Below are 25,641 nucleotides of genomic sequence, written 5' to 3'. Positions count from 1 at the left end.
TTTACAGGTGGGGAATAGGAGTAGACATGTGTACTGTACGTGGAAAACTAAAATACAAAACTGTACAAAAATTGTATCAGCTGTTGGCACAATAATGCTGAGTAGCAAGCCACCCTAGACTCAATGGATTAAAACCTCAGTTATGTACTTATTTATTAATTAGTAGGTTGTTTGGGGCTGGGTTGATCTAGACTGGACTTGGCAGGTCTGGCCTTCAAACTGCAGTTTGGGTTCAGGTTCACTCCTCATATCTCTCATCTGCCTCGATCAGCAAGCCAGCCGGCATGTTCTGCTCATAACAACAGCAGAAACCTGTGATGCCCCTTGAAACCTAGATTCAGAACAGGCATGCCATCATGTCTGTCCAGTTTTACTGGCTTAAGCAAGTCCCTTGGCCAACCCCTACAACAACTGGTGGGGAAGAACACTCTACCTCTTGAGGGAAAAACTACAATGTCAGTTCATAAAGGGGATGGAGACAGGGAGGAGTGAGAAACGGGCAGGAATGATTTAGCCTTCCACAGTAAAATAATAAAAGCTGAAAGCATTAGGGGGCATGATATAGAGACTAATTAATTTTGATGGTGGAATCAGTGTTACCTTCTGGAGAACATGGCATTTGAGATAACCTTGAAGAGTGAGTAGAATTTCAATAAGCCAAGCTGGGGGTTTGGACATTCTAGAGAGAGTAAGTACCACAAAGAAAATCATAAGCAATACTGACTTTAATAAGATGATGAAAAATTTTATGGAGTGGCTAAAACCCTAGAGCACAGGATCATTGGAAGGTGGAAACAAAAACCAGGAAGGCACAGGTTAGCAGGTTTTAAACATTTTGGCTTCATTTGGGAATTCGTTGAACGCTCTGAAGCTTTATCCTAGAAAAATACACCTTTGCACACTTACAAATTTGTATGCAAGTTCAGCTCTGTATATATGTGAGAGAGAAGGAGACAATTCTAGATGGGAATTAGCTGATGAATGACCTTGAATGACATGCCAAGAGGTTTAGCTTTCATTCAGCAAGTAATACAGAGTCATCAAAGATTTTTGGTTTATAGAGGGAGCAATGTCATGATGCGAGCTAAATTTCAGCAAGATCACATAGGAGGCAGTTTGAAGAACTGATTAAAGAAAAAAAGAAAAAAACTAGTGGTAGACCAGCTATCCAACTGGTAATAATCCTAACAAGAGGACAGAACCTAGAAAAAGGGATGTAAAAAGCAGGGAATGCATTTGCAAGAACTTGCAGAAACAATCAAAAGAATCTAGAGTTCAGACTGACAAAGAGGAAGAGGGAGGCAGCAAAGGTTTTTGTGCACATTCTCTCAAATCTCACAATGCCCTAGGAAGCAGGTATTACTATTTCCATTTATAGTTGAGAAAATCAAGTTATAGAATAAGTAGCAAAACAGAACTTCAACCCAGTTTTGCAGACTGCAGAGTCTCTGCTTGCCTCATTTTATCCTCCCACTAAAGTATAAGCTTCAGGAATGCAACTCTCTGCATCCCCAGTGCCTGGCACAAACTTGTACATAGTAGGAACCAATGAATGTTTACAGAAGAAATGATAAAATGAGTAAGTGGTACTGTATGCGTGAATGGTGTTGTGGCAGAGCAGCCAGAGAGTTGAACATCTTCTCACAGTGGTACATAACAGCCCTGCTGTTGGTGCAATGACCATGAAGTGATGGGTGGACTACAGTTGGACTTAAAACATTTCACACATGTATTTTCTACTTAAATCTTTCCCTGCCAAGGTTTTACATTAGCTAAAAGTGTCAGAGAGGCTTGAAATACTGGAGTTATTTAAAGAGTATAGAGTGCCTTTGCAACTTAAAAATGGAAGTGTGATAAAGTTTAAGCAGTGTTTTAATTGGCCTTTCTTAGCTTTCCCTGAGGCAGATAAACCAAACCAGCAGAGGAAGCTGACAGTGAATAGCAGCAAGTAACACATCTTGCTGAGCAGCACTTAGGTATTGTTTCTGACAGCATATGCCCTCCATGTAGAATTTAATATAAAGCTCCTTCAGTAGATTAAAACTGATGAATATTATAATCCCAGTCTGAATAGATTCTTGAGTTCTTGTTTTCAGATTTTAGGAACAGACGTGCAATCCCGAAGACAGAGAACAGAGACCAGTGCCAAAAATGTAACTATTTTGCTTGAACTTGTTAAGTTATGAACAAAAACAGTTTCAAGGACTTAACATGTATTAATTGACGTTTTCTGAACATGCCGTTAGACGTCTATCCAAAAACTCTTTCTGTGGATCAGGTCCTGACATCATAAGCTTCCTATGCACAGTCAGTATCAGTTATAATCTTTAGGAGTGGTAAATGTCTTCTAAATACTTGGGCTCCAGGTGCTAGAAGGCTAAGAGCTGTCTCAGGATGATCCAAGGACAGAGGGTCACAGATGAACTATCATGCCTTTTGTCAGTTGCTGATTTCTGTTTAAGTGACCTGATTTCCTTTGACCCTATCAAGAGGAAAAAGTGCTTTAGAAAGCAGACTAGGCAGAAGATTGATCCTGCTAAGTGTTGGAGAAAATTTAAACATTTCTTGACCTGTGAGCACCAAGGCCTTTGAAGTTAATTCCCATAATTCCAATATGTCACATGACTTGATTTAATGCTCCTCTATGTGGTGTCTGTGATGAAGGATAAAAGTAATTAGATAACGTTAAGGGAGCCCCTCCAGAGGGGTTGGTAGAACAGGAGTCATGAGGGGTCCATCTGTTCATCTGTAAATGAGACTCAGTAATTCCCTTTTTTTTTTTTTTTGAGACATATTCTAACCGTGTCGCCCAGGCTGGAGTACAGTGGCACGATCTCAGTTCACTGCAACCTCCGCCTCCCAGGTTCAAACGATTCTTGTGCCTCAGACTCCCAAGTAGCTGGGATTACAGGCATGAGCCACCATGCCTGGCTATTTCTTACATTCTTAGTAGAGACAGGATTTCACCATGTTGCCCAGGCTGGTCTCCAACTCCTGACATCAGGCGATCCACCCACCTCTGCCTCCCAAAGTGCTAGGATTACAGGCATGAGCCACTGTGCCCAGCCCAGACTCAATAATTCTTAACCTGACTTCATATTAGAGTCTCCTGGAGACTTTTTAAAATATCAGTGCCCTAGCCCTACCCCCAGAGATTGTGATTTAATTAGTCTGGGTTGGAGCTGAGCATCTATATATTAAAGTTCTCTGAAGGAGTCTAATGTGCAAGAAGTTTTGAGACATGCAGGATCAGACCAATCTTTTTTTTTTAATTGCATTTTAGGTTTTGGGGTACATGCGAAGAACATGCAAGATTGTTGCATAGGTGCACACGTGGCAGTGTGATTTGCTGCCTTCCTCCCCTTCACCTATATCTGGCATTTCTCCCCATGCTATCTCTCCCCAACTCCGCCCCCCCGCTGTCCCTCCCCTATTTCCCCCTGACAGACCCCAGTGTGTAGTGCTCCCCTCCCTGTGTCCATGTGTTCTCATTGTTCAACACCCGCCTATGAGTGAACCTGGAAACCATCATTCTCAGCAAACTGACACAAGAACACAAGATCAGACCAATCTTACAGGCAAGATTCTGGGCAGTAGAATAAGAAACCTGTGGCCCCACCTGCTTCCTTGGGCCTCGTGCTCCCACATAGCCTCACATCCCCAAAACAGAAATTGGAAGATAACAATACAGAGGGCTTAGGCATATGCCACTCCAATCCAAATAGCAAAATCACTGTCATAAATAAGTTGCTGCCAGGGGATATTGTCCCAAGGCACTGAGCTCTCTGGAACCTGCTCTGAGGCTTCCAGAGCCCCCCTGTTGGATCTCAGTATCTTTCTCATAAGAAAAAGAATAACACGCTCACTTTGGGCAGGAGCAAAAACATCCATTTCCAGGTAGTGTTAAATTGAAAACAAAGGACAAGGGCAATTTAATTCACATCTTGTGTGGGCTTATACATTAACAGTGTCCTAGAAATGCATCCTGTATTTCTGCTCAGGAAAACAGGGAAGCAAATTATTTTTTTTGCAATATTATCTCATTCCCTGTCCTATCTGAAAGATAGCAGTACCTGAATGCAGAATATACTTATTTGGCCTGTATTTTAATGAGTACTTTAATTTGATGAGTCAGAGTTTTGGTTTTTGCAGCCAAGAAATATGATCAGTTTGCATCCATAATTCTTTTTAATCTTAGAAATCACTATTTTTCCATGGAATCAGTTGAATTGATGCATATTAAATCTGACTTCTGCCTGTGCACATGGAGGCAAAATGGCAGAAAAGAAAGATTAGTGGTGATAGAGTGATTTTGTGCCAAACAAAATATTTATACTGAAAGATCACAATCCAGGCCCTACCTGCCTCTTGCCACCCCCTCCACAACCACTGCCACCATATGACTTAAAATGGGACCAGTGTGTTACCTACAATTGCACTTATAAGATGACTTATTGGTCACATAGAAACTAATGGTCACTAAGAGAAATTCAATTTTGAAGCCCTCTTTTCTTGAAGAAAACTGCCAATGTAAATATGTGAAGCTGGGAAGGAAAAGATCAAAGGCACACAAAGGAGCCCAGCTGATGAGATCATTAGAGCATTCAGTAATGCCATGGAATGACTCATGCTTGCCTGGAGGTACCAAGAGCTTCCTGGGGGTTGCTAATACCACCTCAGAGCCCTGGTAGTAGTCAATGGTTTATTGATCAAGAAGGAATTAAAAATAATATCAAACAACAATAAAAGGAAGGTTTGATACTCAAATGAACTTTCTAAGTCTCATGAACACAAGAATCTTAAGAAGAGGCAAAAGTTTTGAATAGTGCAGAATTTTTCATTGATTCTTTCATTTCATTCAACAAATATTTATTGGATGCTACATGTCAGGCACTGTTTTCAGCTCTAGGAATATAGCTGCTTTTCATCAGTATTGATAGACTTTCATCTCAAGAGATGATCAAGAGTCAGGAAAAGGTTTTTCCTCTGGTATATTTTATTTCCCTTCACCTCAGTAGGACTTCCTGCTTAATCAACTATTACTCTGATTTGGCTCTACAAATTTTCTGCAAGATGGCACTTGTTACGGAGAAGAGGAACATGTATATAATGCTGCGGCTAATGGTGAAAGAATGTGGGCCAACACCCAAGACAGCTGGTATTAAGTATACAGGAAAAAGTAGCAGCAGTGTTAGCATGCCCTCTGTAAAGTAACAAGTTAGAGTAATTATTTTAGCATTGCAATGTATTCTTCTAGAACACAAAGCAACTCATCTCTGTAGTGCATGCCTCTGAGGGGTACTGAAAAGGATGTTCTCCTTGATACCAGCGTCAGATACAAGGAGGGTGCTGTGAGCCATTGCCATCACTGCTTCCCCTTTACCCACATGCATATTTATATCCTCAGAATTATAATAGATGAATCAGGCATAATTTGCTTTTACAGAAGTTGTATAGTTCACTTTGTGTTTTGTGGCCCCACCCTTTTAATTTCTCCAGCATAAAAAGTGAAAAATCTGAGCCTCAATAGTTGGTAGTTTCTCCTATCCCCTGGAAAACCTTATAAAACAATCACACTGGTCTTGTGCCCTTTAGCATGGGACCGTTTAAAGACAGGTCATATATTTTAAGTTCCACACGTACTCCCTCAAGTTTCTTTAAAGCAGTGAAGTCTTTAACCTGCCGGAGGTTATGGATCAATTTCAAAGAATCTGTCAACCCACTGAAATAATATACAAAATTTTTGTTGCATGTATCTATACATTTTCCTTTCCTGACACAGTTTACCCCTGACCTCCCATTCATAATAAGTTTCTCTATTCTTAGTGGATTTGACAGAAACATCACTAACCCCAATATCCATGAGACTGCTACCATTTGCCACTGTTGACTCCTGTTGCCACTGCTGCTACTATCAGAATGATCACTGCCATTGGGACTGTTGTAAATGTCCATTTTCCCTGCGACTGCTTAGCTATAGTCTCTGACATCTGTCACTAGAAGGCTAGAACATGCAGAGCTGTTGAACCAATTGTGGCTGGAAGTACAGTAGGAACCACCATGGGATAGTGTCAGGAAACACTGTGTTAGCCTAGGCCTGAGATTCTTGTGCCTATTTGCAGAGCCACAGTATACCCCAAGCTCGCCCTGCTGGGCCTCCTGTGGCCAGGCTGACCCAGTGAGCACAGGGGGTGTCACTGGCCTCCAACTTTTGGTACTCCTGTCTCTCAGAAGAACTAGCCCTATGCTAAACTGCAACTCATATGCCTGGTACCCTCTCTACTTGCTTAATTCTTGCCAACCTCCCTCCCCAGTATACTAGCTAAAAACATTGTCTTATTCAACCTGAGAAAGCTGATTGCAAATAAATGTAAAACAAAACAGAAAACCGCTGTCTTAGTCTGCTCAGGCTGCTATAACAGACTTGTGGCTTAAACGACAGACATGTATTCTTCACAGTTCTGGAGGTGGGGAAGTCCAAGATCAAAGTCCTAGCAGATTCAGTTTTTGGTTGAAGGCCCTCTTTTCTTCCTTGCTTGCACGTAGCCATCTTTTGCTATGAGCTCACACAGTAGGGAGAGGAGGCACTGGTGTCTCTTCCTTTTATGAGGCACAAACACTATCCTGGGGGCTCTACCCTCATGACCTCGTGGAAACCTAACTACCTCCCAAAGACTTCATCTCCAGATACTATCATATCGAGGGGCAGGGCTTCAACATGTGAATCTTGGGGAGATGTAATCACTGTCATAACATACTGTAGTGCCCAACTGCCTGGATGGAAATCCAAGCCCCACCACTTACTTCACTTTACCTCTCTGTGGCTCAGTTTCCTCATCTCTAAAAAATGAAGACAGTAATATTGACCTCATAGACTTATGAGGATTAACTGAGTTAATGAATATACAGGCTGAACAGTGGCTGACAAATAGGAAATGCTGCATGAGTGTTTACTATTATGATTTATTTAAAGAAGGTGATTATACGCTGGTTTTGACCTGGTAGGACGCAAACCCAAACAAGTTAATAAGGGTAACTCTTGGGCAAATATCAGAGTGGCTCTTGAACAGTTCTGGAGATAGGAAGTCACCCCAGAGGCTTTATTTAACCTGACCATCTTATTCCCCTTTACCATGACAGCAAGTGCCCCCTGGGCTGGGCAGGAAAAGCACATTAAGCAGACAGTTGCTCCTCAGGGAAGCTGGCAAAGATGTCTAACCCAGGGATTTTGGAGCTTTGTTTGAAAGATATGAGATCCCAGAGACAAAAACTGCATAATCACCAAAAGGAAATAGCACTTGTGGAGGGGATGAGAGTGCACCCCTGGGATCTCCTTTCAAGCGAAGCTGCTGCTGCGGGAGCACAGTGATGGACAGCCTCCTCCTGCTGCTACTTCAGCTCCACGGCAGCCACCGAGGCCATCCTCACTGGGGCTGCTCCTCTCCAAGGTCCTAGCACAGTAGAGCAGGCCATCCTGCCTGACACAGGACTCCTCTAACAGGCAACCTTTTCTCAGGATGCCTCATCACCTTGGGCTAACACTTTCTTAGAACCGCTCCAAAGTTCTTCCCACCCAGTCCTTCCTTTCTCACAGGGGTCAAATCTGCTTAGTGGTCTGCCGGCTCTCCCTGCCTTCTCTAGCTCTCACCCACCATCCTTCATAGGCACCTTCCCCAACAAATCCCTTATAGAGCAGATCCTGTCTTTGTGAATGCTTCTTGGAAGAGTCAAACTGACTTGCCGTTACTGCTTCTGAACTTTTAGAAGTTTTTCCTACTTACAAAGGAAAGCAGGTGCTTATTTCTGTCTGTGGTAGATGAACTTTCATAGAAATACTAAGTAAGAAAAATGTAAATGTTAGTGACGTGTTATATTGAAAGTACTTTTTTCTCTACATTTTCATAATAATTTTTAGTTGGCTCACCTTCCCATCAAATTTCAAGTAAATCCCAGTTCTGTAGTCTATGTGCTTGCTAACACCTTATCATAAGCTCAGGGGTCCATTTGAAGTATGCAGAAAGTTGATTTTATCAGCCTTCCTAATGATTCAAAACAAAAAAAAAAAAAAAAAGGAAAGAAGACAGATAGGTAGCCACTGAGCTGTTGACTAACAGAGGTCTGTTAGCATTTTGAAATATTTAGAACTCCATAATAGTGTCGAACTGAAAGAAAGATTGAATGAGTAATTCCAACATAGTTGAATCAACATGCTATTATAGTAAATGCTCCTATAAACTGATGCTACACAAGTATGACGACCTAAATGAGCTAAAATTATTAGCAGAGGTAGAAATTATTATTTATACCTGATAGCTATACAATCATTTTTAGCAGTGCTTTTCACATTAAATATTAATTCCAGCATCCTAGGCTTATAAGCCATGGATACTGTTTTCAGAAGGAATGTGAAATAGTAGCTGCAATGCTTTGCCTTCCCTGGACTGTGGACTTCACTTGGCTTTTGCCTAAGCCCTATTTGGCATTACTAACCTGTATTCATCCACCTCTTATTATAGGAAACTGGATATGCCTGGCTAGTAGCCACCCAGCCATGTTACTGATCTGTTGTTATGCCCAGCGGTAACCTTTGCATTGTGCTTCTGGCTGTATCAGATTCTTCTGCTTATTCCTTTGGGGAAGTCAGGTTCCTTGGGCACAGAGTATACACATCTAGATGTGCAATTGTGCAGCCTGTGGATATTCAATAAATAGATTTGATTTCATAGTGCTTAGATAATTCTATTATGAACAGATTTTTTAAATGATAGAATTACCATTTTCTAGGGACAGGATACCTACAATGAAAGTTCAAATTGATCACTCATCAAATAAGAGCTACATGCACTGACAGAAACATATATTGGTAACACAATTAAAATATAAATAAAAGAACACAGGAAATAGAGCCAGTAGTGTTATTTGTGTATGAGAATCCTCCAGAGGGCAACATAGGTGCTTCCACCCATTTCCCCAAATCTGGATATTTCAAGTGTCTTACAAAGAGCATTGACAAGTTTTGGGGCAAGGAATTCTGCCTAAAGCAATACTGTGTACCTGGTAGGTATTACTGAATTGAGGCCTGCTTGAATTATATTATTGAAGATTATCTTCAATAAAAGCCATCTCCAGAAATAAAACTACCAACTATATACACACCCTAGAAAAGAGTACACTTGTCTGGCTCATTGAAACAGCTGATTTATTTATTTATTTATTTATTTTTTATTTTTTATTATTTTTTGGAGCAGAGTCTCGCTTTGTCTGCCTGGCTGGAGTGCAGTGGCGCAATCTCGGCTCACTACAACCTCCACCTCCTGGGTTCAAGTGATTCTCCTGCCTCAGTCTCCCGAGTAGCTGGGATTACAGGCGCCTGCCACCACACACAGCTAATTTTTGTATTTTTAGTAGAGACAGCGTTTCACCATGTTGGCCAGGCTGGTCTCAAACTCCTGGCCTTGTGATCCGCCCACCTCGGCCTCCCAAAGTGCTGGGATTACAGGCATGAGCCACCACGCCCAGCCAAAACAACTGATTTTAAATGAGGTTAAACTGGTTCACTTTTGACCTGTGAAACAAAAGATAAATAGTATTTTAATTAGCACAACTATCAGGCTGAACCATATGAAATTGCCATTTTTATAGACAAAAAGATTAATGAAGACTAGCAATTTCATATGGTTCAACCTAATAACATAAAACAGGTATCAGTGTAGAGATTAGAATTTGAGTATATGAGTTGAATTGAAATGTAATTATTCAAAAGCTTTTAGGTATAAGAATACTATTTAAAGAAAACCCACAGAGATCCTTTTGAAAGCAAAACACTCTTTTTTAAATGAGTAGTAGGCCTATAGTTTAATCTATATATTATGTTCTCATTAATGTGGACCCACCCCTATATATAAAGGAAATTCTTTTCATTATAACATAATTTTAAATAGAATAAGAGAAACATTAAATGTGTGACCTAAAAGGAACTGCACTTAGTTCACATATATGTTTCAATTACAGGAAATTACATGTTTGTCTTTTTTTTTTTTTTCTTTTTGAGACGGCATTTTGCTCTTGTTGCCTAGGCTGGAGTGCAGTGGCACTGTCTCGGCTCACTGCAACCTCCGCCTCCCAGGTTCAAGTGAGTCTCCTGCCTCAGCCTCCCAAGTAACTGGGACTACAAGCACGTGCCACCACACCTGGCTAATTTTTTTTTTTTTTTTTTTTTTTTTTTTTTTGTATTTTTGGTAGAGACAAGGTTTCACCATGTTAGCCAGGATGGTCTCAATCTCCTGACCTCATGATCCACCCACCTCGGCCTCCCAAAGTGCTGGGATTACAGGCGTGAGCCACCGTGCCTGGCCACATGTTTGTCTTAAATTAAAAACAAAGTGATAGGGATGGTTGTGCAAACAGCTTTAGTGTGTGGTATAAAGACCCCATTGTGCCTCTGAAGGGGACAGGTCCAGCTGACTGGCCAAGTACTGTTAGACAGTTCCAAAGTCTCCACATCTGTAAAATGGGGAATGACATCAACCCACAGTGGTAGTTTAAAATAGTGTATACGTGTCATGAATGCTCAGTAAATATTAGCTCTTAGGAGAAAGAAGATGCAGTTTTTTTTTTTAATGACAGTTTTTTCTCTTTGAAACCAAATCTGGACCTTAAGAAGCTTAAAAGGGGATCAATTCAGTCTACATCGCTCATCGGTTTGTCCCCCTCCTCAAAGTGTAAGACTGTGGAGGTATCGGCCCTCTCCCAGGTGTATCCAGAAGTGGCTGAAATCTGCAGGCAGCTCCCAGGCAGGCTGAAGGTCAAATAAACCAAGATTTAAAGTTTTAACAAAAAACTCGAAATAACTCTCATTCTAAAGTATGTGAGCAAATTAGCCCACTTGACTTAAGTCTTTCATTTCTCTGTCCAAGTAGAGCAGCTGCTCCTGAAGGGCAAGGCTGTCACCCAGAGCCCAGGCTCTAGTGCCTTTGCAGCACACAGGCAGGGATGGCTCCACAGCTGCTCTCTGCGGGGAGACACATCCCCGCTTGCTCCTCGAGAGCCCAATAGGGGTGGCTGTGATAGGAATGATGTGAGTCTTCTCTGTTTGAAAAAACAAAAAGGTAAAATAGCTACAACTGTCACTTTAGCCCATGTTTCAGTCAGTTGCCAACATAATAATGTTACTATTTCAAGTAAGAGAAGCAGCAGAAATAAGAAGTGTGGTCTTTTTAAATCTTTTTTTCCTAAAAAAAAATAAAAAAAGAAAAACAACTAGGGAAAAAATCACCTTATTTTTCTTGCATTGTCAAACAAGAAAACACTAGATTTGTTTTCTCCCAACTGCCCTCATGAAATAACTGTTATCACCATGAAAATGTAGCTGGAAGTTCTTTACATTATTGGGGCTTAAGTGGATTTGAGGCCTCCAAGCAGTAACATAATTAACCCCATCAGTAAGCCTGGAATGACGCAAAGTGGACACAAATGTAAGAGTGAGAGGTACACTTTTGATTAGTTTTCTTCTTGAGAATAACCATGACATTTATCAGGTGGACTGTTAACCTGCAGACTCCCCAAATGACACAGGGCACTTCAACCCCATTAGCCTGGGTCCTGCCACCCCTGCACAAAGGGCAGGCTCTGCCAGATGAGGTGCTCCCCAGGACTCCAGGAGTGACTGGTTGACAGCCTGGACAGACAGCAACCCAGTCAAACGCAGTCCAGCCAGCAGCTTCCTCAGACAATCAAGAGCCCTTTGAGAGTTGGACAGCCTTTTTTAATCTGAGTAGCAGGCCCGCACATAGTGGCGGGCAGAGAAGCAAGCAAGGACTTTGCCATCCCACAGAGCTCGAAGAAAGAGGTTGACTGCCCCAGGCAGAAGACAGGGTCTGGGGGCAGTGACCCACACAGACATAGAGACTGATACACACACATGCACATACACAGAGAGAGAGAGAGATACACAGATATACACAGGACCCAGACACTCACAGAGACACACACAGGACACCAACCCACATAGACACAAACACAGGTATACACACATACACAGGACCCATACACACATAGCTATTCACACAGATAGAGACACATGCCCAGGACATCAACCCATATGGACACAAACACAGAGACAGACACACATACACACACAAAGGACCAAGACACAGATATGCACAAGACCCAGATGCACACAGCTATGCACACAGAGACACACACCCAGCACACCAACCCACACAGACATAGACACGGAGATATAACACACCCATACACAGAGACACACAAAACACACATTCTCGAAAGAAATTCAGGAATTTGCTGTATTCCCTCTGGTCTTTTTTTAATCACTCAATGGCAGTCCCAGAAGGGAGCTCTGAGAATTCAAGAGTAAACACTCACGCTCTCCCACTGCACTCCCACAACACACTTGACACCAGATGTGTGGGAGTTTTCCCCATACATCAAGCAAGCAACCAGTTCTTCAGGGAGCAGGAGGTGTCCTCTAATTGAATTCAAATCTGACACTGTCTACCTGAAGCAGTGTCAGTCCCACAAGAATTCCTCACTTGTGATGCCAATCCCAAGCCCCAGGTGGTTTTACTGCGCTTCTGATGAACTGGCTATAAATCAGGGTTCCCGGGACACACTCCTTGGGTTTAATTTGTAGAGCTCCTCACAGAACTCAGAGAAACTTACTTATATTTACCAGTTTATTGTGAAGGTTATTATAAAGGATACAGATGAGGAGATGTGTAGGGTACAGCATGTGGGAAGGGGTGCAGTGTTTCCCTGCCCTCCCTGGGAGCACCACCCCCTGGGAACCTCCACATGTCTCGCTGTCTGGAAGCAATCTGAACCCTGTCCTTTTGGGTTTTATGGAGGCTTTGTTATGTAGGCATGGTTGATTAAATCATTGGCCATTGGTGATCAATTTAACCTTCAGCCCTTTCCCTGCCCCTCCCCCCAGAGGTTGGAGTAGGGGATGTTGCCTGAAAGTCCCAACCCTCTAATCCTGTCCTGGTTGCTCCTGTGACCTGCACCATCCAGAAGTGACCTAGAAGCTGCCAGCCACCAGTCATCTCATTAGCACACAAAAAGACACCTGTCACGGGAGATTCCAAGGATTTTTGGAGCTGTACACCAGGAGACAGGGATGGAGGAAGACAAAATATCTATTTCACAGTATCACAGGGTTCACATGCACACCGAGGCCTTTGTGTTAGTTTAAGACTGGCCTTGTGACTCCTGGGAGAACATGTTGGCTGCAATCAAAAGCATTAAACCTACAAAGCAAAAAGGCCATCAAGGAATGTTCGAGATGCCTCCCTGAGCTGTGCTTTGCAGCCTGCTCACATCAAGAAGTCCAGCTAATCACACAGAATTGTTTTCAGGGGATTTGAAACTTATTATTTAATAATGTTATTACTGACATTCTAGAGTTCACTGATGTGTCTGTGAGCCTTTGTGAATATAGAATTATCACAGACACTAGAACAAAATCCATTTTGCCTAGATAGGCCAGCAATTTTTAGGGCCAGTAAAAAGAAAAATCATATGAGTGATTCATTTAATACTTGAATTTTGAGGAAATAAATCACCAGGTCTAACAAGATGAGAGAGAGTGAGCAGAGGACATCGGTAGAAGTTTTTCAGATACGTGTTCTGTGCTTCCCCCCGCCACTCCTCCAGGACTGTCACCATCCTTACTTAATGCTAATTTGTCCACAAAACCTTCATTATGAACTTACCCCAAGGCTGGGTGCAGTGGCTCACGCCTGTAATTCCAGCACTTTAGGAGGCCGAGGCAGGAGGATCACTCGAGTCCAGGAGTTTGAGACTAGCCTGGGCAACATAGTGAGACCCCGTCTCTACAAAAATTTAAAAAATTAGCCAGGTGTGGTGGCATGTGCCTGTAGTCCCAGCTACTCAGGAGGCTGAGGCAGAAGGATCATTTGAGCCCTGGAGGTAAAAGCTACAGTGAGCCATGATCGCACCACTGCATTCCAGGCTGAGTGACAGAGCAAGACCCTGCCTCAACAAACAACAAAAACAAAACTTACCCTAAGCAAGGGTTTGTGCTAGAAGCTGGGAATAAAAAGATGCAAGACTGAGCCCTGATCTTTGTAGTGGGGAGGAGGAGGGAGCATAGGCAGTCTAACAACACAGCAGTCAGTGCCCCTGGCGCTCGGCAGGTAGAAGGCAGCTTCCAGGAGCGGGATGGAGCTTAGTACAGAGGGTGAGTAGAAGTAGGCCAGTGCAGGAAGAGAAGAAATCTTGTTCTGAGCAGAGGGCACAGTTTATTCACAGATACAGAGAGGTATGGAGACAAGTCGTCTTACAGAGAATTGTCTCGAGTTGGAAGAGTTGTCCCTCAGAGGACTTGTGAGAAAATGGGTGAAAAGACAGGGAGACCCAAAGCAGAGACGGCCAGGTGTTTCCTGCACGGGAGTTTAAGTCTCGTGCGAGGGCAGTGGGGAGCCTCCCAAGAGTGAATTTCTGTGTCCCCGTTGCTGTTACCAAGCCATTGCCCTCCGCTCTCATGTGAAGCCTCTGCTGCTTTAAGGCTTTTTCCACCCCCCACTTCTTTGACTCTGCTGACATCCTGGTCATTTGCCCTTTATGGAAGGCTTAAGCCACCTGGCTACAATTTTCCTCTCCTCAATGCTGCCATCATCCTGGATGACCTCAGCCTTGCCATTCCCAGCCCAGCGATTTTCACCTCTACCTTGCCTCTGCCCTCTACTCCCACAGCCATACCTTGGACTCTGCCATCTCTCGGAATTCTCCTACATAGAAAATCTCCATCTCCAGTCTCTCTCTCCTACTCAGAACCTCCTGGTCTTCCAGCTTCTCCTCTCCTTTATGTCTTCACCTGATTTTGACCCCATCAGGATCTCTGGTTTCTCACCATTTGTCCCCATCTATCCCCTCCAGCCTTCACACATTGCCCAGTCCAGCCAAAAACCTATGGCTCTCTCTCCAAAACCTTGCACTCTACGTGCTCTTACTTACTGAACCTACCTCGCAAAACCCAGCCTAGTGCTAGTCCAGCAGCCTCCCCTCACACTCTCACCCCAGGCTTCTGGCACAGCCATCAGACCCCCTTTCCGGTGACCATCACAACAGGATTAAGCTTTCCATCCTCAGCCTAGCCTCAGTTGCTGCTTGACAGACTTTTGGTGTCCTGCTCCATTTTCTTTCCCAGCATCCGTAACAGAAATTCCAAACCTTCAGCACTGCAAAGTCCTCTCCACTCTCCACAGAGAAACTTACCTGCTTCTGAGGAGAGACCTCCAGAAAGAAGCATTGACTTCCCCAGACCCACACCTACCAGCGTGCTTGCACCCAGCCTTTGTTCTCCTCACTCCAGGTAGAAGGGGGATTGCTCCTCCTTTTGTCTAAAGCTACTTCCATTGGAGCCCAGGACCCTCATCATGGTGCCCCAGTAAAGACCTTGCCCATTTCTCACCCCTTCTCTCCTGTATCTTCAACCTTTTCATCCCTACCAGCTCCTTCCTATCAGCATTTAAATATGCTAGAGTTCTTTCATCTGAAGAACAAACAGGAAAACACTCTAACTTCCTCAAAGAACCACGTTTCCCTTCCCTTCGTGGCCAAGATCTTTAAAGAGTCCTCTACAGTGACTGCCTCTAATTTCTCACCTCCCAGTTTCCATCCACCCCGCAACCCACAGCAGTCTGCTTCCACTCCTGCTAAAAATCTCCACCTACGTCCTTGCTGCTAATTTCAAGGGAATCCAGTTAAATTCCCTGTCTGTCCTGATCTGGCTTGATCTCTCTGTATCATTTAATGCTGTTAACCTGTTCTTCCTGAAATTCTCTTCCCTCGTGTATCTGTCATCACTTGATTCCTCTCCTCATTTCTTTCCGACCTCTCTGTCCAGTCCTGTTTGGTCCCCTACATGTAAGTGGGAAAAAACAGAAGGCTGTTTAATAGAGAAGGGCCAGTGGGAATAGGAGCGAGGAGGATAGACAGCACAGGTAGAGGCAGTGGCTTCAAAGAGCAAAACGCCACACTAACCTCCCTGTGAGACTGAAGCAAGAAGGTAAGAAAGGCAGAGTGTGACAAAGGCCGTGCCTAGAGGCCTCAATTCTCTCTATAATCCTGGAGGAAAGGCCACCTGCTGCTTGGGTTGGCAGGAGCTGAGCCTTGCAGAGAGAGGTGAAGATATGGCAGAATCCTGGCTAGAAGCGGGCAGGTGTGGTGAGTCAGGGCAGGTGAAGGTCCTGCTGAGGCCAAGCGCAGGTAGGATATGTGCCGAGGATGGGCCCGACCAGCAGAGTCGTTCGCTGTTTCCCATCAGCACTGACTGCCCTGGGGTGGGACAGTAGAGAGCAGCCCGGGAGGATTCAGCCAGGGCTTGGTTCTTCTGGGTCAGTGGAGCAAAAGGCTAGCTAGGCCAGAGATTCAGTGATGCTGGTGAGAGGAGCACCCCACAGAGCCACCAGTGGACCCGGCTGGAGGAAAGCAGTAGCCAGCAGGAAGCCATTCTAGGTCAGAAGTACTAGCTCTGCTGCCTGGGAGGAAAGGAGAAATCCAAGGACTGGCTGTCCCTGGGAGATGGAGGCGCAGATGCAGTAATGGAGAGTGGAGCTAGACAGAAAAGGGGAAGGAGAGTGAGGTGGAGCAATGGCAGGTGACTGCCAAAATCCAGGTGTGTGCTCATGCTGCGTTCTTGTTTTAATTTGTATTATGGAAGTTTCAAATATACACAGATGTAGAGAGAATGGTCTAATGATTCCCTCAGTACCCATCCCCTGGCTTCAACAGTTGTCAGCATTTTGTCCATCTTACTTTATGTAATTGTCCCCAACTCACACTTTTGAGGAAAGGGGTGTGGGAGGCTGCAGAATATTCATGCAAATCCAAGATTTCATGTTATTTCACATATAAGTACTTAAATGGGTAAAATTCAGGTTTTTATCCTGAGAATGGTTCACTGAAATAACAGTTTTAGGTAAAGGAGGGGGAGGATAATAATAACTAGTGACTGTTTAGTATATGCCAGATATTTTACACATCTTATTTAATTCTTCCAAAACCCTCTGAGGTCTGTATTATTGCCATTCCCATTTTACAGATGAGGAATATGAAGTTTTGTGAAGCTGCAGGATTTGCCTAAAAGCACTCAGCTAGTAAATGGAGGTTTTGGGAATTAAACTGCCGCCTGTCAGACTGCAATGCGTTTTCTCTCCAGCTCTGCACTCTGCTGAATGTTGGCTGGGGGTGGTGGGTTAAGGAGACAACAGTTATGAAGTTAGGATATTGGCTGCCTTCAGTACATCTCCTAGGATCATAATTCCAGGTAGGGTAAAAAATAAGGGCTGTAATTTACGTGCCCAAGTATCTTATAAATATTAGGGAAGAGAGGTGCTGATAGGAAGGTCAGTGCCTGAAGTAGAAAAGAAAGAACAAGTTGTGTGCATGGCCTGTGCCTCAAAGACCCAGGAGCTTCTGCATGAGGGTGAAGGGAGGCAGACGAAAGGCCGACACCCCACCTGACCTCACCTCGGGTAGAGGGATGAATAACTCCAGTGGAAAGGAGGAGTGGCCTACAAGAGAGCCTGGGTGTGGTAAAAGGGGAGAGGGCGAGGTCATATGAGGGTCAGTTTGCAATGAAACAAAGGGTCCAGTGGGCAGAGTGGGTGGGGAGAGAAGTTGCAGAGAGTCCATGAAGCTAGAACAGAAAGCTGGAGAAAGAGGGACAGGAGGGAGTCTTTTCAAAGTTTAATGGAAATTAAAGCAACTACCTAGCTTGACGCTACTCAAAGTGTGGACCGCGGGCCAGTGCCAGTCTGCAAGCTCTTTGTTATAGTTCATGTTGAGCCAGGTACAGAAATTAAGAGGAAGGGGTTTAGATATTTTTCACAGACCATTTTTTTTTTGTATTTTACAAAAGTATCCATGACATATTAAAAATTTCTTTAAAATGACCCTTCACCACCAATGGCTTCAGATGTACTGGTGTATATTGCGTCGTGTAGTATGATGTATTAGCTCTGATTTTTCCATCTTGTTTGATCCAGGCCACTGAACACTTTATTGCAGTCGGCAGCTTTCTAATCTTCCCTTAAATTGTTTTTTCTTTTTCCATCAATTTTGATGAATATTGACTTCCCTATAGTCTTAAAAGAAATAGCAGCTAAAATTAAATGGAGAAAGTTAGTATTTATCACTTTTGCTACAAGATTTCTTTAAAAGGGAAATGAAGTTTTTGTGCTTTATCATATTTAATAGTTACTGAATCCAGTTTTCCACACTCTTAGTAAAAAGCTTTCCCAGAATTCCAAGATTGGGGATGATTATTGTAGCCTTTTCAGTAAAAGAGATTTTATTTTCAGATATTATTCCTTATTTTAAGACTATCACAGTTTTTAAAAGTGACTGAACTCAGTCTAGACAGCAGATTTCAATAGTTGCTAAGGAACTAGATTAGTGTTAATCTAAGGAATATATTATTCATTTTTATTTCCATTTGTTACTACAGCACTTTAATTGCCAATAAATGTCTTTTATGGCTCTCCAAGGTGTAAAGCATCTCTCCCTTAGCTAGCCACGGGAGACAGTGTTTATAAGCACCCTCCAAGCAGGCAGCATTCAGGCACGAAGTAGCTCAAAAGAAGAAAAAGGCTTCTTGCGCCACAAACAATAGCTGGGCCTATAATACAGGCCATAGCTGAGTGCTCAAGGACAGACCAGCCACACCCACCCATGCATGAGACCTGGCCGGGCTGCCCCCACTGATGCTGCGCACTGCGCTGATTACTTCTTCGTGTAGTAGATGATGTCATTCTGCAACCTGCTGCCACAGTCATCAGACAATCAATTCCTCAGATAAAAGATCGGTTGTCAAATCCAAGAAACTCATTTTCCACACAGCAGCCAAAATGAGCTTTTTGAAAAGCTAATCTGATAGCATCACCCCAACCTTACCCAACCTCTCCCAACCCCACTCCGCTTGAAACTTCAGTGCTTCCCAGGGCCTTTAAGATAAGGATAAAGCCCTTGCAGAGCATGGAAGGCCCTCCCTGGGCTGCTCCCCCCGAGCACACTGCACTTCCTGTTCAGTCTTCCCTTTCCTTTTTAAAGGAAGCCTTGCCCTGGCTCTTCCACTGCCCAAAAGCTCTTCTGTCCTCTCAGGCAACGCCCATACTCACTTCCAGCCTCAGCCCTCTTCTCCCACTAGCTAGGAGTACCTCAGTAGGTTCACATCAAATCAATACAACTCCTTCTGGCATTTATCAGATTTGTAAATTTACATTTATTTGTGTGTGTTTGATTAAGGTCTGGTTCTCCAATAGACCCGGAGCCGAAGAAGGTAGACTTCATTTTTGCAAAGACTGTAATTCTCCTACCTAGCACAGCCCCTAGCACATAGTGCTACAAGAATGAGTATTGAAAGCATAAACTCTGAAACGTAAAATCCAAACAAGCACTCTAGACTTTGGCTATTTGTGGACAGTCTGGCCAAGACTCATTATGTAATGAGCAATATCTTTGCCAAAGCACTGACTGAAAGCTCTAGTGAGGGACCAGCAGCTGCTTCTCCATGAGTCAGTTGCCAGCTCTTATAGAGTAACTTACAAAGTTAAGCAGTTTTTTCATTATCAAGAATAATAAACCTGCCTTACAAAAAGAAAATCCACAACTGCTAGTGCTGGTGCTAAACAAGAAAAGCAAGTGAAGTCATCTAATGCTCTCCTCCTTCACGGGGACACACGCTACAGGTCTAGTCGGGAATTGGAAGGTTTATAATAGCTGACATCCGTGGAACTCTGACTATGGGTGAGGCTCACGCTGGTGCTCATGTACTTTTCTCATTTAATCCTCTCACCAAGTCTATGTTTATCCTTCTTGTACAGATAAGGAAACAGAGAGTTTAAGTAATTTGCCCAGGGTCACACAGGTAGTAATGCAGAGAGTGGATCTGAAGCCACATTATCTAACTCATTCTGGAGCCTATACTCTTCACCATTACTGTTGCTGCCTCTCCTGGAGAGTTCCAGAACACAGCAGAAATCAAGGAAGGTCCATACACATAGACTGAATAGTACTTCTGCATGGAGGGGCAGTGTCCCTCTTAATCTCATACTTCGAGGTTGAACTGAGACTTTACTCAAAAAAATAGCTGAGCAGCCTACCTCCCATTTCCTACCTTTCCATTATATTTTCCATTTTCACACATTTCTTAAATACAGAGTGATCACCTCACTCCCGGGTTCATGAATGATCCGTGGATTTGCTTTACTTACAGGAATACAACAAACCACTCAGCCCGGCACACACAGACCCATGGTCTGGCAAAGGCTCTGCCCCCCTTTCCATCATATCCCTCACGTGGGACCCCTGAGCGGTCTCCCAGCAAGCCCAGGGCTCGCCAGCTTCCCTTCCTTGATGTGGTTCTCCTGACTTGAAATCCTGTTCATCTACAGAAGCCAGGTCAGCTTCAGGAACAAATCACGTATAGAGTGGCATTGAATACTTCTATTGCAGGTTGAGCATCTCTCATCCCAAAATCTGAAATCTGAAGTGCTCCAAAGCCCAAAACTTTTGAGCCCAACATGACACCACAAGTGGAAAAGTCTACACCTGACCTCAGGTGGCAAGTCACAGACAAAATACAGACACACAACACAATTTATTCAGCATCCCCTAGGGTAAGATAAACTTACCTCGGGCTATGTGGGTAAGGTGTATATGAAATATAAATCAATTTTGTGTTTTCAGTATCTTACATTATATTTATGCAAATACTTCAAAGAAATCTGGCCAGGCATGGTGGCTCATGCCTGTAATCCTAACACTTTGGAAGGCTAAGGCAGGCGGATCACCTGAGGTCGGGAGTTTGAAACCAGCATGGTCAACACGGTGAAACCCCATCTCTACTAAAAATACAAAAATCAGCTGAGCATGGTGGTGCATGCCTGTAATCCCAGCTACTCGGGAAGCTGAAGCAGAAGAATCGCTTGAACCCAGGAGGCAGAGGTTGCAGTGAAGCAAGATAACACCATTGCACTCTAGCCTGGGGACACAGCAAGACTCCATCTCAAAAAAAAAGAAAAAAATCTGAAATCCAAAACACTTCTGGTCTCAAACATTCTGGGTAAGGAATATTCAACTTGTATTTTTAAATAATTCCAAATATTATTAAGTCCCATAATAAGTAAGGCTGGAGGAAAGATTAATTGAAAAGGTAAAAAAGCCTTTAATAAATGTGATTCCTAAGGTTTTCAGTTGTAGATTCAGATTCCAATTAGGAGAGAATATTTAATATCACCTCTAGTGGTTTGTTTTTCTCAGCAACTCTAAATCTACCAGAAGGGCTTTGCAGCAGTTTTCTCAAAGTGTAACAAATTCTACTTTGTATATCATCTCTTCATGTTTAATTATAAGGATTTGAATTTACAACAGCAATTAATCAGTAATTAGATAGTACTGTACCAAAAGAAATTAAACAAAGATAAAACAAAAACGCAACTTAGCACAAGGCCATATGATCTGGTAATGTTACATGTAGCATGATTAAAATATTCCCTGAGAAATACAGGTTAACTGAGTCATTAGTGATATATTCCTTTGACTTTTTTGTTGTTATTAGTGATTTCCAGTGCCAGCAGGAAACTTAAAGGTAATCCAAATCCAAAAACACTCTGATTATACTAATTATTCCATTTTTATTCTTCATTATAAATCTCTTTATTATGCTCGATAATTATTTTGAAATGTAGTGGTAGATTTTTACAATGCAAATTAAACGTATATTTATAATGATGGCATTCTGTATTGATTGTCATATTTAAAGAAAATGAATAAATCAGTATTTTAGTTAATTATCAATTAGACCTCAAAAGCAAAATGTTCACCTTAGGTGTGGAAAATCAAAAAAGATACAAAGCAGATTGAGAGAGGGGCGAAAAGTTCCCTGAAACCTGTTTAGCAAGTCATTGTAGGAACCAGGGGAAGAGGCAAGGGACCCTCTCCTTACCAAGTCATGTGATCCCCCTGTACCAGGTGCACAGGCCACCTATCCTGGTTCTCAAGCCTTTGGTTAGTAAGGGAATAAAAGCAGACTGGCCATTAGAAAGAGAAGTCAGCAGCCCTCCTAATTCAGTCTTGGAAGAGATGTGGGCAGCAGCCAGCTCAGGTGTGCCCCACTCTGGGTGATGCTGGAGCTGGGCTCTGGGAAGGGGAGACAGTTGGAGAAGCCTCAAGGTGGATTAGTGGGTATATAGCAAGCTTTTCTCCTTGCAAAACAGTATTTTTTATCCCTTTATTTATCCTGTGACCAGCGTGACATGGGAAGACTGAGCCAACAAAACACTCAGAATTACCTGAAGGTGCTTTGCATTCTTTCCCGGGTGCCATTTCAAGAGGCTTTGTCTGTGTAAGAAAATGACACTACCTTTACTCCTAAGTACAGGGATCTTATAAACTGTAAATACTGTAAAATCTTTAAATGGTGTGCCAAATGAATAAATAGATTTTTCCCCCTAAGTGTATGAAGTTGTCTTGAAAACTTCTGTATGGAGTGAATTTCACTGTGCACTCATAAGCTTGCTTTACAGAAGTATTTTAATTGTCAGTCTCTGAAACAAGTAATTTGTCTTTTGATAGAACAATTTGCTAAAAAAGAGCAAAAGGTACTTTGAGAAGAATTATTGAAGAAAATATCAAAGATTTCCATCTCTTGGTACCTTGGATTGAAAGAATAAGCTTTGTTTAATAATTTAGTATCATGGTGGACATCAGAGAGCCAAACTGTAATAATTTTTGTAACTTCATGATGAAATTAATGGAGCAGCTCTCCCAAAATTGGGAACCATTTGGTTTTTCCTCCAGTTTAAGAATTTGTCTTTCTCCTGTTTTGTGAAGCAGTACTATGAAGTTTCTATGTCTAAGAGTTCATTGCTTTTCCAAATTAGACAGCACACCTGTAAATGAAAACCACATTTGCAAAGTGACAATTCATTTGTGTATATGGCTTATTAATCCTCTGTTGGCTTCTTCAACTGTTCTCTAATTTGAAAATGTTCATCTCTCAGGAGGTGGTGCAATTTATTTGATTTCATTGTACGACACAAACTTTTGCCTCTTGATTTTACCTCTTTTGTTGAAATAAGCTTAAACAAGCTGACTGCAGTCACCATGGTCATCATCTTATGAACCTTTATTCAGAGTTAACTGGGAAAGACTAATGAACCAGAGCAACCTCTTCATGTCAGTGAATGATTACCAGTAGCTCTTCACTTTAACAACATGGTAATTATTCCCATGACCTACTCTTTCTATAGTAAGCAGTTTAAAAAATTTTTTTAAAGCTTGGGACTTCAAACACCCCTAGTTGTATTTCTCCTCCAGCTTCTCCCATCTCAGTAAATGGCTCTAGTCAGTGCTCCAGCCAACACCTGAGAGCTTTCCTTGCTCCCTTTTGCTCATGTCCCAATTCCAGGTGCATCAGCCAGTCCTGCTGGATCTCCCGACACTGTCCCCACCCTAGACCAACCCTCTGTTTCCTCACCTGGACTCCTAGCAGTCATCTCCTAAGTGGTCTCTCTGCTTCTATTCCATCTTTCCAAAAATCCATTCTCCATATCGCAGCTCAGGTAATTCTATTACAAATATTCATCATATTACTTCACTAGGCCTGCTTAATGCCTTCCAGCGACTTCCCATTTCACAAAGAATCAAATCAAAACACCTTCCATGGTCACCAGACCCCATCTGACCAGCTCTGCACCGCTCTCCCCTTCTCACACTGTACGGTCAGCCTTTAAACATTCCCACACATTCCTGCTGCCATGCCTTTCCACAGGCCGCTGCCTTTGCTTGGGGTGCACTTCCCTGCCCCTCAGGACAGACTCCCCCCAACCTTCACTGTTCACCTCAGACGTCATCGCCTCAGAGAAACATCTCCTGACCACCTAAGATGCAGCCCCCACAGGCAGGATTGTCATGTTAGCCTGTTGATGTGCTTCATAGCACTTGTCTCTATCAGAAATGATTTTGTTCCTTCTGGCTTGTTTGTTTACTGATAAGTGTGTTGCTTCCCACCATCCTCCAAGCTCCATGAAAGCAAGAACCTTGCTGGTCTCCTGTTCCCCTCATATCACTCATGGCTGGAACAGGGTCTAGCCCACAGCACACTCTCAATAAACAGTTGTTAGATCAAGTATGGATGATGGAATCCTTATCTTCCTAATGCTGTATGACTTTGACTGAAACACTTAACTTCATGGACTTCAGCTTCCTCCTCTATAAAAAAAGCTAACAGAATATCGGTTGTTCCTGGGAATAAGTTAATGGAGTAAATGTGAGGCAGGGCATGGCACCTGGTGTGACTCACAGCAGATGCAGAGTGAGCAGTCACCAATGTCCCTTCCTGTTTTACAGGAAATCTTCAGAGGAACTAGACATGGACAAGGTGACAGCAGCAATGGTACTAACCAGCTTGTCAACCAGTCCTTTGGTTCGAAGTCCTCCCGTGCGGCCAAATGGTAAGCCCAGGAATATGGGGCTTAGGGAAGGGCCCCTTGACACCAAGAGCAGGGCCTCTCTTCGAGGGGTCTCATTCCTGTCAAACGCCGTGAACCACTGACCCTCATCCATTAGCAGGAAGCAAAGGGAAACATGGAAGACATCGAGGCCCCCAGAGCTGTCGGCCTCCTCTTCATCTTCCCAGAGAGCCCACTGCTTTTCGTTCACCCATTCCTCCATTCAACTCGCTTTTTCTGAGCTCCTTCATTTTCTGCCTTGCCAGGACGCATCTTTACAGTGCTTGTGTCCCTCTTTTTCCCAGGTAAAGGAAGATTGAGCTAATGAATTATTTTCCCTAGCATTATTTCTGTTTGATTGGGGAGGTAGTTGGATCAAAGGACTCTCAGCTTAAATATGCTTTTAAAACATTATCCCTGACTCCTTAATCAAATAGAATTATTTAGTCCATTCATTTATTCCACACACATTTATCAGATACCATGCTAGATGAATTGAGTACCTCATTGAAAAAGTGTCCACATTCCCAGGTAGTATACTATCTCTTTGAGGAAAAAAGACTACCAATCATAGCCATATTAATGGCTAGCATTTATTGAGCATTACTATTTGTCAATAAACAAGTATTATGTTTGCTTTATCTCCTGTAATTCCCACAACAATTCTATGAGATGTTATTATCACTATTTTACAGATGAGTAAACTGAGGTTCACAGGGATTAACTGGCAGAACTGAAATTCTCCATATCTTTTTGATTCCAGATTTATTCTCTTAATCACAATACAATTTTGTCTCATATAATCCAATACAGTAAATAAGGAGGTCAGGTAGCAGGAGGTGAAGTTAGAGTGACTGGCAGATCTAACAGGAAGGGTCATTTATGGCTGGCTAGGAGTTTGGACTTTATGCTGAGGCTATGGGAGCGCTGTTAAAGTGATTCTAGCCCTGGAAAGTTATGATTAGGTTTACCAGCCAAAATAAAAAGGAAAGGTCTTGGTGGTCACCGTGGAGGCGAATAGGCCATAATCGAGACATGTGAAGAATGCAGAATCAAGAGTATTTGGTGCTGGACAGAGAGGGCGAACAGGAGGGTGTGTCAAGAATGACTTCCAGGCAGTTGGTGTGCTTCAGCAAGGGAAGGA

The 25,641-nt window shown here is 43.0% G+C and overlaps 1 protein-coding gene across 1 annotated transcript in view; it reads left to right on the top strand.

Moving 5' to 3' along the window:
• ZNF704 (zinc finger protein 704) overlaps positions 1 to 25,641 on the top strand; it is a 252,826-nt gene that overhangs the window by 158,705 nt on the left and 68,480 nt on the right. Inside the window, exon 3 of the mRNA XM_021665914.2 lies at positions 24,397 to 24,500. Coding sequence (XP_021521589.2) covers positions 24,397 to 24,500 — 104 coding nt within the window. The remainder of the gene's footprint in view (positions 1 to 24,396; positions 24,501 to 25,641) is intronic.

The sequence above is a fragment of the Aotus nancymaae genome, unplaced genomic scaffold (assembly GCF_030222135.1).
Source record: "Aotus nancymaae isolate 86718 unplaced genomic scaffold, 86718_ANA_hifiasm-v0.15.2.pri h1tg000036l, whole genome shotgun sequence".
NCBI lineage: Eukaryota > Metazoa > Chordata > Mammalia > Primates > Aotidae > Aotus > Aotus nancymaae.
The sequence above is the reverse complement of the archived record's forward strand: the minus strand, read 5'-3'. Positions and strand labels throughout refer to the sequence as shown.